General features: G+C 34.6%; 1 protein-coding gene across 3 annotated transcripts in view; it reads left to right on the top strand.

Annotated features, from left to right (window-relative positions):
- Window positions 1–1805: 1805 nt before the first annotated feature.
- Window positions 1806–21551, top strand: part of Fstl5 (follistatin like 5) — a 496179-nt gene continuing 476433 nt past the window's right edge. For all 3 annotated transcript variants that reach the window (XM_059264740.1, XM_059264741.1, XM_059264742.1), the window contains exon 1: window positions 1806–1931. In XM_059264740.1, the coding sequence (XP_059120723.1) occupies window positions 1806–1931 (126 nt within the window). The remainder of the gene's footprint in view (window positions 1932–21551) is intronic.

The raw sequence follows: 21551 nt of genomic DNA on the forward strand, positions 1-21551 counted from the left end.
AATCATGTTTGTCTTTCTGATCTGGGTTACTTCACTCAGGATGATTTTTTTTCTAGTTCCATCCATTTCCCTTCAAATTTCATGATGTCATTGCTTTTAACAGCTAAATAATACTCCATTGTGTAAATGCACCATATTTTCTTTATCCTTTCTTCAGTTGAGGGGTATCTATGTTGTTTCTAGGTTTTGGCTATTACACATAAAGCTGCTATGAACATAATTGAGCAAGTATCCTTGTGGTATGATTGAGAATCCTTTGGGTATATGCCCTAGAGTGGTATAGTTGGGTCTTGAGGTAGATTGATTCCAAATTTGCTGGATTCAGGTTGAGGTCTTTGATCCACTTTGACTTGAGTTTTGAGCAGGGTGACAGATATGGGGTATGGATTTATTTCCATTCTTCTACATTCTGGCATCCTGTTATACCAGCACCATTTCTTAAAGATGATTTCTTTTTTCCATTGTATAACTTTGGCTTCTTTGTCAAAAATTAAGTGTCCATAGGTATGTGAATTTACATCTGGGTCTTCAATTCTATTCCATTGATCCACTTGTCTCTTTTTATGGCAATACCATGCAGTTTTTATTACTAAAGCTCTGTAGTAGAGCTTGACATAAGAGATGGTGATAACTCTAGAAGTTCTTTTATTGTACAGGATTGTTTTAGCTATCTTGAGTTTTTTTCTTTATCCACCTGAAGTTGAGTACTGTTCTTTCAAGGTATGTTAAGAATGGTGTTGGAATTTTGATGGGTATTGCTTTCAACCTTTAGATTGTTTATGGTAAGATGGCCGTTTTTGCTGTTAACCCTACTGATCTTTGAGAATGGGAGGTCTTTCCATCTTCTGATATCTTCTTAATTTCTTTCTTCAAATATTTAAAGAATTTGGGACGTTGGGAAGAAAATATTTTTAAAAATAGGAGTGATTCAGTTTACAGATGGAAAAAAATTGCTGAGAAAAATACACTATAGCTTGGGGTTAAAAATTGATTTCAGTTCTCAAGAAGTTATTCATACCATTGGTTTAAATATAAAAAGAAAACCTTTTTATATGTTAATAAGGAATGAAGTGGCCTGGTAAAAGTGGCAAAATGAAATTCAGTTTTACTCAAAACATAAGCTTACTGTATGTTTGAAAGGTGTTGAGGTTTCCGTGACAACCTTATGCCATTTTGTATCTTCTCTGCTCCATCCAAAGTATAGAATAATATAAATATCAAAAAATGGTAGCAAAAATCCTCTGTATACCAATATTCTAATGTGTTGCATTTTAAATAATATTGAGACAATTATTAGTAACTCGTTAGGCCTCCCCTGCTTAAGTTCTGCTGAACTATATTGAGTTTGTGCCACAGACTAGTATCTTATGAACTTCTAACAAGTCCTTAACAGAGAACTGAAATTGTATATAGTAGTAAAGATTTATTCTTAAAGAGTAATTAAAGCTTATAAGTATATTTACAATTATATTTTGTACAAATATTTAGAATAGTAGTCATGATTTATTTACCTTTTTTAGTCTACCTTTTATTGAATATTCCCAAAAAGATTTTTTATCAAGGCCTACTTTTTTAATTTTGTATTTTATGAGATTGATTTTAAAAAGTACCAGTGTTTTGTTATGAACAGACAGTAGTGTTCATTGGGGTGTGTCTACCTAATTCACATTCACATACCAGAGAGCTCTGATTCAATGTATAAGGATTTCTTAATGATATTGAATTTTTTTATATATTTCTTTATCATATGAAGTATTTTCTTTGATTTTTAAAATTCTAATTTTGACAGGTGAAAGTCAATAAGGATGTTTAAGTCCTGGACAGCTGTTTTGATTCTTGGATTCATCTTCCTGGAGTCCGAAGGAAGGCCAACAAAAGAATCAGGATATGGCATTAAATCTTATCAACCTCTTATGAGATTACGACATAAGGTATGGCCTAGTTGTCAGTCTATTCAAATGCCATCTAGTCGATTTGTGAACTAAGAGGTTAAATGTGAGTTTACTATTCATTTAGGGACAGTTATTTCCAAACATGCTTTCAATAATTTTCATTTTGTAAAACAATGAAGCTTTAAAAATGGGAAATACCAGCAACTGAAAAATTACAGTTTTGTGAATAAAATACTGTCTTGATGATGAGTAGATGTATTCTGATTATAAAACATAGTGCGTAGGTAGGAGCTGGGGATAGAGATTAATGTGTAAGAGCACATATGGTTGTTGCAAAGAGCCTGAGTTTGGTGCACAGTTTATCTGGTATCTCATATCCACTCCAGCTCCAGGGGATCTAGCATCATCTAGATTCTGCCAATTGCACACACATGTGCATAAAACAACAAGGTCACACACATGTGTACATCACTAAAAAATAAAATCATTCATTAAAAACATGTTAAAGTTTCTCCTGATTGTTAGTAATGACTTATATACCAAGAGTTAAGACTGAGTCAGTCAGTTAATTTCTATTATTTTCATACATATCTTAGAGTGTTTTAAAGTGAAAACAATGTATTACTTTCTATAAATCTCTACAAAGATACATGTTCACATATATGTATGTTGGAAAAGTTCAGCTTCCATAGAAATTATTGGATATTTTTATGTCATCAAAAATCATTAAATTTTAGGTTCTATAACATAAAAAGAGAAGTGTTTCTTGGAAACAACTTTTCATATTCAACTTTTTTAACTTCAAAATAAACAAGTTTAACTTATGATGTCACATATCTAGTAAGTGATAATTTTGTGCTGCTTCTTTGCTTTAAAATGTATGTCTTGAGATTAGAAACCTTATCCATGCCTTTCCTGGTACCGTGAGACACTTTTGTGGTAAATCTTTGGTAGAGAATTAATGGATAAAATGCTTAATTATATCTCATTGGTTTTCTTCATAATATAAGACCACAGATTTGTGCATCAGTGTGAATATGTATGAGAATATTTTTCAGTTAAATTTACATGTTAAAATATGATATACTTATCTATGCAATTTGACCTATTTTAAAGGAAAAGATATAACTGAATGATTTAAACTTGAGAAGAACATACATGCTCTAAAAATTATTATATTTTAATATTTTTATTGTACCCCTATTTCTAAATCAATAGCAATGATATATGATTGTTGGTATTTAGAAAACAGGACAGGAATTGCCATGAAAACACATCACTTTTAAACAGCTTTGTTCATCTCTAAGATTAAGCTGTATATAAAAGGTACCTAGTGACAGTGTGTATGTGTGTAAGCCTGTATGTGCCCATACGTGTGTGTGTGTGTGTGTGTGTGTGTGTGTGTGTAAGTGGATATTTAAAAAGAGTGAGAGAAAGTAAACTGAACAAGCTGTGGGAAGCAAGACAGTAGGTAGCATTTTTATAGTGTCTGCTTCACTGGCTGCCTCTAGGTTCCAGTCCTGGGTTCCCATCCCGAGTTCCCTCAATGAACAACTGTGATTATGACAAGTAAGCCAAATAACACCCAAGTTGCTTTTGGTCACAGTGTTTATCATAGTAAAGAAAGCAAACTAAGACAACCTACATACTCAGTACATTTTGAAGCAAACAAAAAAGGGACTAATTTGTCAAATCATATTGAAATGTTACAACAGATATGAACATATGCGTACATATTTCATCATCTCCAGCTGTATGTATCAAAAATGTGATTAAAATACATGTCTGTATCTTGCAGTAAAAATGAGTAACAATAAACTTGCCATGCTAATTATAGAAATCTTAATTATACTCTACAAATATAAGTCTGAGGGAGAGCTGATTGTGTGTTTTACTAATGTGTTTATCTCACTACATTTATGCAGCATCATCTGAGGCATTTCATTAGCACCCAGGAACTGCAAAATGCAATCACTAAATGCAAACCACACAAAGTTCTGCTTTTATTTATTATGTTTTTAAACTTAGACATGGTGTACTCTTTTACATGCCACTTTCTTACACATTGTCATTTAATTGTGGTGTCGTCTGGGATACAGGACTGCTCTTCCTCTTCATTTGAGTGATGTTATTATAACTCAGCGAGGTGAACTGAAGTAGCCTTCCTAAGAGCAAGAGAATGCAACAGCCATCATCAACAAAACAGGAAAATAAGAATGTAGGACAGAGGTTGGGCAGATACACCCTAAAATTAAAGACAGTGGTCATAAAGTAACATGATAATGACCTGAGAGAAATGTCTGTTTCTTAGACTGTTGCCTCTGCTCCCCCCAAAGCAAAACAACTGTGTTTTCATATTGTTTTCTGAAGTGAGTATTTACTGATGGTGGTTGTAGCCTGGCTTAGGGCAGCCTTCAAGAGAGGACTTACTAGGATAAATAGAAATCACCTGGGTTATTGCTTTGATACCAGAAATCTGCACCACAGGCATAGTTCAATAATGATAGACTACCATATGCATTGTGAAGAGTTTCAAAATTTTGAGACATTGGTGCCACTTGAGAATTAGTATAGTTGGAGTACCAGACAACATCAGATGTAACTGTGTCACCAGATATTTATTTTTATGTAGCTGCCACTCCAACTTTATTCTCTACGTTAGGTCCCATAATTTTCGTATTGCCTCTATTTTCATTTTATATTATTGACTTCATTCTCTACATTAGATCCTTTAATTTTATGGGCATTCTCATGGAAGAAGTGGATTTATTGCTGTTTTATAGATAAGGGAACATGATTTCATGGGTGTTTAAAATCTATTTATTTTAATGTCACCCTAAATTACAGATTGGGATTTTAAAAATAGAGTCAAATAATTTGATATAGATTTTTTTTAAAAAATGAGTGTTTTCATAGTATTAGAACTCTGTGCCATGTGTTCACAATTTTGCTACATCCTCATCCTTGTGGCCCTTACAAAAGTAGAATTACATGTTTTATCATATTTATTCATTTTATTTTTAATGTGTGAGCATTTTGGCTACATGAATGTATGCTTGTCACTTGCCTGTTTGGTGTCCAGAGCAGTCAGAAGAGGGCATTGGGACCCCCAGAACTAGAATCACAGATTGTCATAAACCACCATGTGGGCACTGGAAATAGACTCTGAGTTGTCCACAAGAGGAACGCGTCCTTTTATCTGCTGAGATGTCTCTCCAGCCCCCACAATAGTTGTTTGGATCTCTTTGTGGTTACGTGTACTCTTTCCTCCACCTCTTCATTTTTTCCCCTTGTTTTCCTTTCCTCACCCCTGCCCAAGTCTCCTTGCTTGGCCAGCATGTGCGTTAAAATGCCTGGTTGTGCGATAAAGTTGAATTTCTGTAAAAAGTGAGATACAAGGTGTAGCAGACCACTTCAAATACACTTGCTTGCCATCTTGACCTCTGCTAGTCCTCCAGTTTCATTACTACTTCTTGAAAACTAATCCCCTTAGTAAATTTCTCATTTACAGTGCCATGATGGTTTACCATTTCCATGAAAACCATGAAACCAACTAAATAATCAATCAGGAAGAGGAGGACAGATCCTTGGAGACACTGTGACACTCTCCTAGAAATGTTAAGAATATTCTACACTTACCAATCTTTTGATCTTCCCATCTCATGAAAGTATATGACTTTTAATCTTCTGGTAATGTTGGGGGCAGCACTGAGTTAGACTCCCAGTTCTGGTCTTTTATGGACCATTGAATAAAGTCGTATCTCCTTGCTTAGTATCCCCTCTGGGGCCACATGCTGTCTTCTAGTATGTTAAAGAAAGAAACTTGTCTTGGAGAAAATAAGGTACCATTGTGGCCAGTGAGTTAAGAACAGAGCTGTGTGAAGCATAATTGTCGGCACATTTTCCGACAATTATGCTGAAAAAAATCTCCCAGAACTCTCCTTTACCCCATAGCATGACAAATATTAACCATCTAACTTTCCAGTCTGTCCAAAACACATGATGAATAATATATCTTGTTAGTTAGGGTATCATGGAACAAGGAATGGAGGAAAGCTCTTTATTATGTTAATTCATTGATTTTTGGGATTTGTCTGTCATCTTCTTGTGCTCCCAGCTTCCCTTCACAGATAAAGACAAAGCTAGAACTCTTTCCTATGCCTACTGCACATCATTCCCGTGTGATTTTTTTTCCTGTTCCTTTTTTTGGCTCCTTGTTTCATTATCATTTTTGACATTTTCGCATCTTCATTTTCCCCTTATTCCCCCACCACCTACTAGTTGCTTACATGGAATATCTCAGAACAAGTCAGCCTCCTCTTCTTTGTATAACCTGTAATATTAATGTACTGGCATCTCCAAATATCAACAAGCACTTTACTTACCGGACTGTAAATCTTCCTTGCATCAACGCCTACCTTGCGTGCTTCTCTACCTGTAGTGCTTATCATACTGCCACTGTATTGACTGATGGAAGACTGTATGAGGACCATAGTAATCTTTGAGTGTCTCTAATGGGGCCACTTAAAGGCCTTTAAGTGTCTGTATCTCTCTTTGACCAGAGTGTCATGTCCAGCTAACCTGGCAAATCGAAGTTGATCTATGATTTTTTTCCCCCTGAAATCAAAGAGTTTCCCTGTGAGGATCACTGTGTGAATGAAGCAAAGACTGTGTGAAATTTAATCATTCTTGAGAGTGTAGCTGTTCATGATGATACCACATAATTCAAAGAGCTGATTTGTGAGATAAGGTTTTTTTGTTTCTTTTGCTTTTGTACTAACGCTGATAGATGTGGACTAATGGAAAGCAGCAGGAGAGAAGTATAGGGACAAAGATAAACACTAAAGGAACCTCGGAGGCCCAGTGCCAGGAGTCCTAGGCCAGCCTGAGGTACACAGTGATTTTAAGGCCATCTTAAGTTACAGTGTGAAAACGTGTCTCATATTCAAAAACAAGAAAATGTTTTCCCCCTTAATTTAAGAGACTGTGGCAACACTTGCTAAGAGTTTTGAAAAAGTTTTAGTCATGCAAGATGAATAACTTCTGGAGATTTGATGTATGATGTGCTGGCTACAGCTAACAGTAATGCATTTCTACTTATTTGTGAGAGGGTAGATCTAAAGAATTCTTGCCATGCACACATACACATAGAAAAAATAATAAATATGTGAGTAATGGTATCTTTACTAGCTCAGTGATAATGGTTAATTCATTATATATGTTCATTTACATATCTGGTTGTGGTCCTTAAGTGCACAAAAATTTTGTCAAAGATATTAGTAAAGGTGAAATAAAGAACATATAAAATAGAAATCCTTTTAGAAATGTGTTGTGCTTGGATTACTAATATACTTTCTGAATTTTATTATTCTCATGATAAAAGACTTTAAAAGCAATATTATAATGGTGTACTGCTGACAAAGAGGAATTCTTCTGAGCTCCTTGGTCATTTTTTTCTTGCAAATATTGTGAGGGCAGAGAAAGATGTATTAAGGTTTGTTCAGTGAGTATATTTGCATACTGTCAGTAACCATGAAAGGTCTGAGGTTTTTCCTTTCACTCACTTTATAGATAATAGTTTTTTTAAGCATACATAGTTTCACAATTAGTAACAGAAGTCATAATCCCCTGGGTTAGAGACAAAGAAAATGCCAATATTCAGCAATGACAATAGTCAGATTATCAGTATTTGGACTATATAATGTTTATATAGTTTGAAGTTGGTGCAAACTAATGTCCTACTAAGAAACAATCCATGACTTTTAACAGATATCCACAGTGATGTTATGTCAGAGCCAGCGGTGGGAAGTGAATGATTATTAAAGAAACTACTAAAGGGAACCCACGGTACTTCTTGAGTTCTTCAACATAGTCATGAAGTTAGCATTGTAGTATCTTCAACATAGCAATGGCTTCTTTTTACTGGGAATCTCCTTTGATCAAGAACATGCCTCAACAGGAAGCATAGATTAAATGATAGTCAGTTTGTGGCTCAGGTCATCAGATTTGTAGGAGCACAAGAAGCCATGTTTGGATTATCTTCCAATATATATTGGGACTGGGCCATGTATCAAGTCAGAACTAACACTTAATACATCTGTTTAAACTTCAGTACTGTGTGGGCAAAGCTGACTAAAAACCAGCTGTGTGGCTACAGCTTCATTCCTCCTCATACCCAGTGAAAATCTTCTTAAAATCTTTAAGAAAATAGTGCTGTGGTAAGCTTTGGAAATGTTGTTTATTATTTCTAACCAACCAAAGTTTAGTTGTTCCTCTGGGGAAAATTATTTGGCATTTGATGTCCAAAGTCAATTTGTTTAACAAAAACAAACACAAGTGTATATCTGGTATATGAAACTCTCCAGATAAGGCTCTCTGACAGAGAATTGTCTTTTGTCCCTTGGGAATGAATTCTCAAGGTAGTAGGTGGTTTGCAAAATGATACTCCTCTTACCTCTGTGAGAACATTAGAACCTGTTACTCCTCCTCTTCCTCCTCCACCTCCCTCCCACCCTACTCCCCATCCACTCCTCATAGGGGGTAAGGCCTCCCTTGGGGAGTCAAGACAGGCTGGCATATCAAGTTGGGGCAGGAATAAGCCCCTCCCCACTGCATCAAGGCTGAGCAAGGTATCCCACCATAGGGAATGGGCTCTTGAAAAGCCATTTCATGTATCTGGGAAAGACCTGCCTCCACTACCAAGGCCCCCACAAACAGATCAAGCCACACAACTCTCACTCACATTCAGAGGGGAGGGAGGGGGAACTGTGGTTTGTATGTGAAATAAAAAAAAGTTAAATAAATAAAAAAAGACATAGCATAAAATTTTCCTTTAAAGCATTACCACCACTTAAAAGAGACAAGAACGTGTGCTTACCTTTGCACATGCCTCTAATCTTCAAAATAAATTCATATCAGTTGGAAAAAAGAATATGTTACTCAAAGCTTTAAAAATATCTATGACTTGAAAAAGTAGTGTTTTCCTTTGAAGAATTCAAAGATTAAAAGGCAAAAATATGTGATGACTTATCATCCTACTTATTTCCAATTACTAAGCTAAAGATGTAGTCAAATAAATCAAGCATATAGCACATTAAAATTAAATTGCTTGTCAGGATTCCATATATTCCACTATATATAAGTTTGGGCACATATAATAGTTTTGTCCCATGCAAATATACATTTTTCCAAAGACATGAATCACAGTTCTGATTCTTAGTCCATTCAATGTGTGTATGTTTCTGTGTTTATAGTGTATGACTTGTTCTCTCCTTTGTGAAGAGTCATTGATCAATGATCACCAGTGTATTAAGACGTGGGTGTTGTAAAATACATTGCCATAATTTTTCTTTTCATATTTCTGTTTAACTTTCAAATCTTCTTACCATCAGAGCTAATTGTCTTTTTTTTTGCATGTGGGAAAATGATACATGATCATGTAGGTTCTGTAAAGAAAACACATCTGAATGTATATTAGTTGATCACATTTTACCAACACACTTTAGAAACAAAAGAGAGACGTGGTTTTATTTAGCAGATTTTCATGGAGATACTTTAAATATATATGTGTGTGTATAGACATAATAAATGAAAGAAGGGTTATGACGTTGAATAAGTAAAGATACACTCATTTGATCTTCAAAATTAATATAGTTTCAAGTTGGCATTTGCAGTCATTACTTTAATGTATAAATGAATTATGTATTATTCCATACATCTTTAATTTTTAAAAAATTTCATTGTGAATTCAATTAGGAAAGTTCTATATTACAAATGAGAAGAAATCTCAGTTTATGAGCTTGATATTCAGCATGGTTAAGTAATTAAAAACTTTGTAGCATATAAACAATTGAAAGAGCAGTGTTATTTTTATCAACTGTTATTCTTTAGAGTTGTAATTTTCTATTTCTAGAGTTATAATAATATATAGAAAGTGTGTTGAATACACATATAAACATATATACATATTTTCACACACACACAGACATACACACATGTGCTGCAGGTAGGACAATTGATGGCTGACAAACCACACTCTTTGTTGAAAATGACACAGGGAGCTGCTCTAAACATGAAACTAGAACCCATGTTTCTCACCTTCCTGTTGTGTTTAATGCTCTAGCCTCAAGCAAATACTTTTCCACATGTATTCTTTTACCAAGAAAGTTGCATTTACTTATTATTGCAACACATTTTTATTAAGTGCCTAGTATATGCAGAGCATTGAATAAATGATTCCCTATTGAATTCTCTGGAAAATACACTAATTCATCATATGATTGTTAGTGATGTGAACATCTCAAATGAATTAACTGAAAACATGATTCAATGAAAATATGATTCAATATGTATTGAAATGTATAATAAGGCGAGTGTCTCTTAGGGAGAGCTAGGACAAAGTTTGCTTTATAGTAAGCTGTCTACAGGAAAATAAATGATGCAATTAACTGTGTAAACAGGCTTAGACTAAGGTGTTGAGTTGAAGGATTCTCACTGAGAATGTATTTATCAGCTAGGTGGATTAAACACAGGACCCTCCTCACACATGGAGCTGTCAGCCATTATGATAGAAATGTCCAATAATAAGTGTCTATTTTAATAGGCAGTCAGTCCAGTGTTTGCTCAAAATCTTGGTTGTATTATTAGTTTCTTTTTTTCTTTTTAATCACAGTTTTTTTTTAGTAATTGATTTTAATTATACGGGCCATTGTCAGTGAACAGTAAAAATGATAAGATTCCCATTGTTCCCATTTCCACATAGATAGCTTTTCAGTTATTCAGGCTGTGGAGCAGAGTGGGGAATTTGTTACAATCAGCCAGTGATGCTTGATTACCATCCAAAGCCCACAGTTAGCAAAAAGATTCATTTGTGGCCTTGGTTTGAAAGCATGTGAAGCTTTGATGAGTATGAAGTAACATAAATAGCATATTTTTACAGCATAAATTTCTGCGTTCTGCCTATTAATGCCTTCTAAAAGATAACTCTTTTTTTCATAATTTTCCCTTCTATATAAATGGAATCCCACAGTAACTGGGTTATACATACTGGGCTCTTTCACATAGTGATATGCAGTCAAGGTTCCTGAATAGATTTTTATGACTTCATGGTAAATTTCTGCTTTAGCACTAAATAAAGTTCCATGGCCTGTATGCACACATTTTATGTATATATTCATTCACCTGCTGAAGGACATTTTGTTTGCTCAGTTCATAGTTTCTGATAAAAGCGGCTATAAATATCAGTCTATATGTTTACATTTGACTATGGGCATAAATTTTCAGCATGATTGCTGGTTCATATGGTAAGTATGCATTTACCTTTGAAAGAAATTGTCAAACTACATTTCAAAGTACTATATACAATGTAGTAGAGCTCTGTTGTTGCCCACCTTTCCCAGCATTTGGGATTTCACCCATTCTACAGTTGTATTATGTTATCCTGTTTAATGTTTAATAACATAATTACAAAAATTTAAGGTCTTTAGGCCAACTGTCCTCATGGGTCTTCTTTGATCATGATATATGACCAGGTTTATGAGTATGTTGTAAGTGAACTCTTAGTTTTCTCTTCCCTCGAATGTAAAGAGTTCCTTCTATACTTTGGGTAATATTTGCAGGTGTCTTTTAGAAGTTTCTTGAAAACTTTTACTTGTTTTCTTGTTTTTCTTGGCAGATGTTTTGTGTTATCTATTTTTGTAATGTTTTTTTTTTTTTGAAGTGGTTTCTTTTGTAAAGTTCTACTTTTCTACTTTCAAGTTTTTTTTTTGAAAGATTTAGTGTTTGGCCTAGACCCTATTACTTTTGTGTGTGTGGATGCCAGGTTCAATGTATTATCTGTGTGCACCATCATTGTATTGCTTTTGTTTCTTTATCCAAGATCTTTTTTTTTTTTTTTTTTTTTTTTTTTTTTTTTTTTTGCTAACAGTCATGTGTTTCAGTGGTGAGGGTTGAAGCCTGAAGAGCTAAGCAGGTGTTAATGAACTATTACCTTCATTAAGTTCCCAGTAACAATGGAAATAAGACTATGATAAAGATAAATAACTGAAAAACAAGTATCATGTGTCACTCAACAGGAGAATAAATTAGAAGCACAGGTGGGAAAACTTGACAATAGATTAAGAACTTGATGTCCCAGTTGACACAAATGAAAACCACCCAAATATGACAGTGCTTAAGTTAATTTCATACATTTATTTAGTTTTGTTGGCTTTGTAACTGCTTTAATATTCTTATATTCTTAGAATGTGTTTCACTTCAGGGAAATCTGGTTTGCCAAAAAACAATTATGTGAAATGTCTTCTAAGAAACGCCAACACTTCTCTAAAATAAAGTGGAATCAGGAGTCTATTAGAGAGAATAGTTTTCTACAGTAAGGTAACTTTATCAACGATTAGCATACTTGTTGTGCTGCCCTGTTCCTGAAATGAAGTAACCAGACAAAAGCCACTTAACGAAGGATGGGTTTGCTTCTGTGTGTAGGCATGGAGGAAAGAACATGAAGCAGCTGGTCTGCAGTCAGGAAGCAGAGAGGTTTGAATTCTAATGCTCACTTTTATTCTTATTCAGTCCATCACCCAGCTCTGAACGGTGCTGCCCACAGTTAAGGGGCATCTTCCCACCTCAATGCATCCAATTTGGAAAATGCCTCACAAGCACGTCCAGAGCCTGGTCTCCTGGGTAACACGACTCTTCATTCTGCCAGCTTGACATTCAATGTAAACCATCACTTTGACAAATACCGTAAAAACACAACATCAAAGCTCATTCCAACAGAAATCAAGAATAATGGACAGCTGTTTCAAATTATCTTTCTTAAAGAACATAAAGGTGTGCTCAGTGGCCAGCCCTGGGCTTGTTCCCAGCACTTCAAAAAGTAAATGAAGAGCTTAAGTATTAGCTACCATATTAAAATTCTATTTTGTATCAAATAATGAGAAAAATCTTAGAAATTTGGTGTTTATATTATGCAAAATAGAAACATTTAAAGAAAATTCTAGAAAAAACTTCTATAATATTAAGTAACATTTAGAAATAAAAAAAGCATGTGAACTGGCTTATTTATATTTCTTGTCTCTTAAATAATTTTCTTTGTAAGTGAAATGCTAAGATGGGTTGTGAAGTCCACTGCTCAGGTTTACTCGTGAAAGACAGTACCAGTACTGTTAACCTTCAAGGTTACATACAATCTGGCTTCAAGGATAGCTTGCTAGCTGCTTCAACATTCTTTTTGGACATATCTCACAGCAAATGAATGAACTTTGTCCTCGGAGGCCATCTTCATACCATTCACTCCATTTAGAGGTTTGAGGGACTACTTGAGTCAGAAACAGAAACCAGATTTCTAGGGTGAGGGGCTTCTTTCCCATTTCTCGACTTCTTTATTTTTCCATGTCCTTCTATCATTGCCCACACTGCTATTCAAATCTTTGGAACATTTGTAAAAGGTAAGCACGAACTTGTGAGATTTGTCTTAAACCAGGGTGGTAGAGTGTATCGTCATAATCTAAGAATAGCACTAATAAGAGTAACATAACAATGGTTGTTTGGTAGCTTATAAGGCTGCAACTTGAGCCGAATATATCTCAGTGATACAGAAATTTTACTAGTGATTCTCCTAAATGTGTGTGTGTGTGTGTGTGTGTGTGTGTGTGTGTGCGCGTGCGTGTGTACTGCGATTTATGTATGACAGTGCTGTGAGCCTGAGTTATGCACCACTATGTCATGTGACGTGCCTCTTGAGTCACACTAATGGAAAGAACAATAGAAACTCTCTGAGACACTTGCTAAAGATATGTTAGCCATGATTTATAAAGTAGAATAATGATGGAATATTTCATTTATGCCTTTACAAATGTCCCCTTATATCAATGGATTTCATGTTTGCTATAGTAGCTGAAGGACAGAAGGTTGGAGCCTTAGGTAGCTTTGATGAGTGTTCACATGGCTCTGCTTATGTTTCTTTGTCCACCACATACACTGAGTTTTTTATTTTATTTCTCATATGGAAAATAACTGCATCTTTATACCTAATGGGAAAATATTTTTATCACTGATGGTGACGATAATTCAAGTTCCCATGCTTATAGACAGTTTTAGACAATTATAAACCCAATTAGCTACCAAATGTGCTTTTGTAGATTTTTAATAGTCTTAAATCACTATAAAAAGAGACTCAAATAAATCTCAATTAATACCATTAATATTTTTCATTTGGACAGGCTTTGAATTTGAATGCATTTTTATTTTAATGAAATTCTCTTATTCAATCTTTGGTTTGGTTTGTTCCTTCATGCTGAAATATAACAGCACTGGCTGAGTTGAAAGCAAACATCAGTGCTTTGCAAACTCTGATACCTTCACCATGAGTAAGGCATGTATTTACTTGCAAATGCACTCCAAATTATGTACATAGATGAATTAAGATTTTGTGGATATGAATGCTCATCTTTCCATGATTAACAAGTGATTATTTTCAAATATTAAAGCAGTCATCTGCACATTCACAAGACAAATCTTAATAGTGGAATGTCATTTGCCAGCTGAAGTTTAATCAATTTATCAAATGGAGTTGACTCAATTTTCCTTAACTATTTACCATTACTAAAATATTTTCATTTTATATCATAAAATAGTGTTAAAATTTACTTCAATAGAAGTTTTATTGAATACACAATAATGGAGATTTTGCCCTCTGAAAGAATAAAGAAAATTCTATAGCTCTCAGATTGATAAAACATTGGGAAACCAAAAAGAAGGCCCCTAGGCAAAGTGCATTTGGAATAAAGCATAAAAACTGCTCAAAATTCACTATTAAAAGAGTATTAATAAATAATATCATTTGAGACTTTATCAATTTTCCAAATGTTCCCACAGAGACAGACATATGCTTTATTGCTTAAAAATAATAATATCACACACTACATATCATCTATACCATAACTGAGGACTTCAAACATATCCCATATATTGTTTATATTGTCCCTGATACCAGAAAGGAGAACAAGATCTAACTAGTTTGAAATCCATCTTTGGACACTGACATATGCTAAGATTTAACTAGAGGCAGAGAGTGCATATGAGGGAGTTGGAGAGATCACTCAGGGTTAAAAGCATGGGGTACTCTTCCAGTTGTTGTAGGTTTGATGAGTGTATGTTTCCTTCTACCTTTTTTGTTTACTATTATTTCTTATATAATGGAGATTATTTACTCAATTACATCTAATCAGATAGTATCCCAGATGGAATTCCATGCTTTTATCCTCCTGACATGAGAAGACATCTTAAAGATGTGTGCTTATACCACTGACTACCAAACTACTGAAACAATAGACCCCACAGAATTAAACATACACTGTCATGGTAGCTCACAACTGTAACTTCAGCTCCAGAGGCTTTGACAACTCTGACTTCCAAGGACATCTACATTTATATGAAGACATACATAACTATCCATAGTTAGAAATAATAAAATGAAATATTTAAAAGAGATTCAAGTAGCCAATCAGTCCTGGTCAATCTGTACTCTTCTCTATCACTGAGCATCACTGTTTTCATTCTTTTTTTTTTTTTCTGAGACAGGGTTTCTCTGTGTAGCTTTGCGCCTTTCCTGGATCTCGCTCTGTAGACCAGGCTGACCTTGAACTCACAAAGATCAGCCTGGCTCTGCCTCCCAAATGCTGGGATTAAAGGCATGTGTGCCACCACCGCCCGGTGACTGTTTGCATTCTTATCTAGTGTTTTTTGTACGTATATATTATTGTCAGAATGGTGTGGCTGTCTTTCAGAGAGGCATGTTCTTTCTCCCATTGACAACAGATCTTCAGCCTTTCCATCCCTTCAACTCTGGATTCCTTAAGCAAGTTTAATTCTGTGGGGTCTATTGTTTCAGTAGTTTGGTAGTCAGTGGTATAAGCACACATCTTTAAGATGTCTTCTCATGTCAGAAGGATAAAAGCATGGAATTCCATCTGGGATACTATCTGATTAGATGTAATTGAGTAAATAATCTCCATTATATAAGAAATAATAGTAAACAAAAAAGGTAGAAGGAAACATACACTCATAGACACACACAGACACACAGACACTCACACAAACACATGAGGGGAAGCATGGAGGGGGAGAAGGAGACACAGAGGGAGAGGGAGAGACACAGAGAGAAGTGACAATATGGGATGTGAACTATGTAATAAAAATATCAGTACATATATTTTCTACAAACTGTTTCAGCATCCTGCTTGATTGTTTTAGTTCAATTCTTTAGGTAATTGGATATTTGTAGCACTCATTGATGGAAAACTAGGTTTTGACAACTTGACACAAACTAACCACTTGGGAATAGGAATCCTCAATTAAGAGCTGCCTCTATCAAATTGAACAATGAGCATGTCTGTGGGATGTTTTCATTGTTAAGGATTGATGTTGGAAGACCCCATCCACTGCGTGCAGTGCCATCTCTGGGCAGATCATCATGGGTTAAATAAGGAATCAAACTGAGAAAGCAATGGAAAGGAAGCCACTAAGTATAATTAGTCCATAGCCTTTGCTTCAGTTCCTGCCTGCAGGTTCCTGTCCCAACTTCCCTTAATGATGGACTGTGTAGTCAATGATGGACTGTGTAGGCAATAGAGTAAAGCTGGGAGCCAGAGATGTAGTCCTCCCTAGGGAAGAGTACATCAACTGATTGTCCAGTGCCAATCAGTCAGTTCTGAAAATATACATATGTGTAACATTGTATGATCTTTATAGGTTATATTTAAGAATATATATTTATATTATATATATATGCATACAGTAGTAATTAATGAAAAAAAGGCCATGAATTTGAAGGAGAGCATGAAGGGGTGTATAGGTGGGAGAAAAGGGAAGGAAGAAATATTCTAATTAAATTATAATCTTGAAAATGAACAAAAAATGTAAGCTCTTTCCTTACTCACATTGCTTTTGCTCAAGGTTTATTACAACAACAGAAAGAAAGCTTGTTTTCAGGGAGGAGGATTTGGATCAGATCTGGCTCAGGTCCTCTAAATCCTGTGTCCAAAGTGCATGGTGTATTTAGAAATAGGGACTTACCTTCTCCCACCCCATCTCTAAACAAGGAAACTAAGAACACTTAAAGCCTACAATGTTTTGGGATTCTCTTGGACAAGTCTGACCAACAACTCAAAAGAGGCTTCTCACTCATGCTGTGGGTTTTTTGTAAGATAGTTTGCAATTCTTGGGACACATTGTCAGCTCAGATGGGCAAATGTAATTACACCACACACACACACACACACACACACACACACACACACACACACACATATACATACATACATACATACATACATACATACATACATATAAATATATATCCAAACTCATAAATAGTGTATGGAATTTTAGGCATATAGACAATAATATGATTCCTTATGTTTTTCAGACATCCTAGCTGTTATTTAAACATCTTCTGTATTAATTTTCTAACATCTCCCTAATTAAAGTTCCCTCCATTTTCACATTTTCTATTTTAAATGACTTGTACCCTTCTATTCCCCTATCAATGTCTCCACCCTATTGTTCCCCTTTATTTTTCTGATTTCTGCAGTTACTTCAGGTTATATAACCACATACGAAGATTTGGGGCTGGGAATTGTCTATGAGAGACATCAAGTATATGTCTTTCTGGCTCAGGGTTATATAACTCAATATAATATTTTCTAGTTCCATCCATTTACCTAAATTTTTCATTTTTCCTTACTGATAGTAATATTCCATAGTGAATGTATGTCATATTTTCATAAGTAACTAATCAGTTAAAGGAAATTGAGGTTGATTCCATTCCCTAGTTATTGTGAATAGAGCAACAATGAACATGGCTGAGAAGGTGTCTATAGAGTAGGATGTGGAGTGCTTAGGGTTAATGCCAAGGAATGTTATAGCTGGGCCATGTGTTATATTTATTTTTACCTTTTAAAATTTCTACACACTGATTTCCAGAGTGTCTGCATCAGTTTGCAATCCTATCAACAATGAATGAGGGTTCCTTTTCCCCAAATGTTCTCTCCAGCATTTGTTTTGGTTGATTTGTTGATCTTTCCACTTTGATTAGGGTAAGATGAAATCTCAAATATGTTTTTGGTTTGTAGTTTCCTGATTGTTAGGAATGTTGCAGTCTCTTAGCTCTCTTCATTCCTCTCTTTATCTTGAAATATTGCTTTGCGTATGCTCTATAGCTTTTCTTTGAGTTGGATGTGATGTTTTAGGGCTGTTTATATCATTGGAAGTTTTTCCTTCCTTAAACTATGGCAGATAGTTTTACTGTGTACATTAGTCTAGGTTGTCTGTCTTGGTATTTTAGGACTTGAAATGTCTTCTTCCATACATATCTTTCTTTCAAAGTTTCCATTGCTAATCAGATGTTGTTCTGGTAAGTTATCCTTCATATGTGACATATGTTTTTATTTTTACTTACTTACTTATTTATTTATTTGCTTTGCAGCTTTCAATACTCTTTCTTTTTTCTGTCCAGTGTTTTAACTATGGTATGCCATAGTGAATTTCTCTCTGGTCTTGTCTATTTGGTGTTCTTTATGAATGTTGTACATGTACAGGTATGCCTTAGTTTGTGGAAGTTTTATTCTATGTCTTGTTGAAAATATGGTCTATACCACTGATCTGAGATTCTTCTCCATCAGTGTCTGTAATTTGAAAATTTATTGCATGCTCCTTTACTATGTTTTACATTTTTTCTTTCATACTATTTAGTTATTTTGTTTAGATCCTCCATATTATCTTCTACCTTTTCCTTGCCTCATTCTACCTATAAGGCTTTCTCTCAAGTTTTCTAGTTGGGTTATCAATTTCTTTTCAGTCACATCCTTACTTCAGCTTGAGGTTCCTTCAATATTTCTATCTCTTTATCAAATTCTATTTTCAAATTCTGGAATGTCTTCATCATGTCCATCACTGTGATATTAGTGTTTTCTTGAGTGTCACTTAAGCAATTTACATTTATTCTCTTTATATCCTTCACATTGTTTCTTTGTGACTTCTTTTTTTCTAAAAATAAATTCTTCACTCATACAGTAATAATACATCATACAATACATCTCATACAATACCTTTTTCTCTCCCTCTGCTCCTCCCACTACACTAACCTCCCCTCTCCCCCAGATCCATTTCCCACTATTTCTTCATCAGAAAAGAGCAGGCCTCTGAGAGATGACAGTCAAACAGGGCAAAAGAAGATATAATAGGATGAGGCAAAACCCCTTGAGACTGGACAAGACAATCCAATAGAAGAAAAATAGTCCCAAAAGTGAGCAAAAAAATGACCTGTTGAAACCCCATGAACCCTTTGATGAGTTTGTGAATGTTCCTTTAAATTCTGTGTCCTATGCTCAATTAGGTAGTTCTCATTGTTGAACATTTCTACAGAACTGGTGGAATTTTTTTTTTTTGTGTGTGTGTGCGCAGGTAATACTCCATTGATCTTTAATATGTTTGCATTTTGCATTGATATCTGCTCCTGTGAACTTCATTGTTAGTTCTCTGGGTGATATGGACAGAGTAGGTTGGAGTAGAATACATGAAGTATAGTCATGTTGTCTTAAGTTTGGATATGGCTTAGGTGGGATGAAGTCAGGTGGGTACAGAGGCTGGACTGACATGCATGCTCAGGCCTGGAGTTTGGGAACTGATGTGAGGGTTGGAGAGAATATAGGAAGAGGGGGATCAACAGACTCACCCAACTAGATCTTAGCATACAATGTATGGATCTGGATAGACAGAGAGTTTGGACGATGCACAAAGAGCCTGGAAGTTGAAGATGGTCAGTCCCCTTTTAGCCAGACTTTTAGAGTCTAGAGTCATGGTAGCAGAGGTAGCCAGACTAGACTGGGCTCTGGATATGGGGCTTAAGTCTATCTGGAGAATTTTCAAGTATGCGTGGATGGGAGGATCAGGTAGACTCACTCTGTTAGAGCTTCTGGAAGGATGTGCAGGATCTGGTTGAGCCAAGAGTTTGTATAATTTTCTTTTAACATTTTTTTCTGCTTGTTTGCCATGTTTTCTTTTTTTTCTCTACAAATATAAATTATGTAAAAAAATTCAGAATTATTTCTTGCATTACAATTAACTCTTTCTTAATCAAATATATGTTAATAGCCATTGATGTTAATTTTACATCTATAAAAATTTAACTTTTTTCATGATAAAGCAACTGATTTCTCCTGTACCTCTCTCTCTGTTTCATTATTCTTCCAGTATTGATGCTCCATATGATAGGTTTAATTTTAACTGTTTTACAAGTTCTGCTATTTATTTTATTTTGACAATTTGAAATCATTTCCTACAGGTAAATAAAATATTCTATAGTTTTCAAATTAATTTTTATAAGTAATCAACTTCATGAGTTTTCTTATTGATTCTCATATATTTTCAGTTTATAATTATATTTTTAAAAGGAATAAACGTCTGCCTAAAAATGTGACTTCTTATAATTTTTTTCAAAATCTCTTTTAAATGAAGCTCTGCAGTCTAAACATTAATTATTTGAATGAGAAAACATGCCTATCTGATGTCATACCCTTTTAGGAAAAAGGAAATATTTTGCCATCAACTTGAACTTCCTCCTTTTATCATGCCTTAAGTCAACTGAATTCACAACATTCATTCAACAGGAATTAGATCATATCCTATGATGGCAGCTCATTGAGTTTTATAAATCTAATGCTCCAAAGACTTTTATTATACTTACTTAATCATTAAAGTACAAGGCAACGATCAATTGCTAACTACATGTTCTCCATGTTTCAATATGTCTATGATAAATCAATATCACAAAGTATTATGTCTAGTCATTTTGTTTAAAATGTAGAAAAGATAGTGTGTTATTTCTTTGATGACTCTTCTCTTTTCAAATGAATGTTTCACAAACCACTGTTATTGAGCAAGCCCTACAAATTTGCACCTGTTCTAACTGATACAGACTGTTCAACAAGCTTATAAAATTTCACTATAAGGTACCTTCAAAATTAGCATTTGTCTATTCTGTATTGATTTGCTTCACAGTGTAAACTAGTGCAATTTTTAAATTTTTTTATTTATACTAGTTTCTAATTATGTGTTTGGAATGCCACATGAGGTTAATAGGTGAGAGTATTAATATTAAAAAATATTATATGCCATTGTGTATATATTGTTTACATATAATATGATCCTAATATCAGAAGACATCTATTTATGCCTTTAATGTGCTATTAATTATGAGTCCTCACAAGTGGATATGAAAATTCATGTGAATCTGGCATTCAAAAATCCCATAAATTAACTGGGGTTGGTGGGCACAATGATAGTTACAATACTTAGATTAGAAGTGCTTAATTGAATGTTAAATGCTTTGACCATTAAGTGATTTGGGAAACACTTGGTTGTTTGATTTAAATATGAGACGATAAGTAAAATGTAAGTGACACTAAAGGCTTAAAACATAAGCAGATCATAAATTCAGTGAAACAAGCTCATAAACCCTAAAGCTGTTCCTTTAAATTACTATCAAATACATAAGCCAGATCAAGGAAGAGTAATAAGAAATAACACCAGAGATAAAAAAGAGTCAGGCGCAGTTGTTGAAGAAACTCAATTGTAGGAATTTGAAAAATGTAGAGAAAAATG

The sequence above is a fragment of the Peromyscus eremicus genome, chromosome 6, assembly GCF_949786415.1.
Source record: "Peromyscus eremicus chromosome 6, PerEre_H2_v1, whole genome shotgun sequence".
In the NCBI taxonomy this organism is placed as follows: domain Eukaryota; kingdom Metazoa; phylum Chordata; class Mammalia; order Rodentia; family Cricetidae; genus Peromyscus; species Peromyscus eremicus.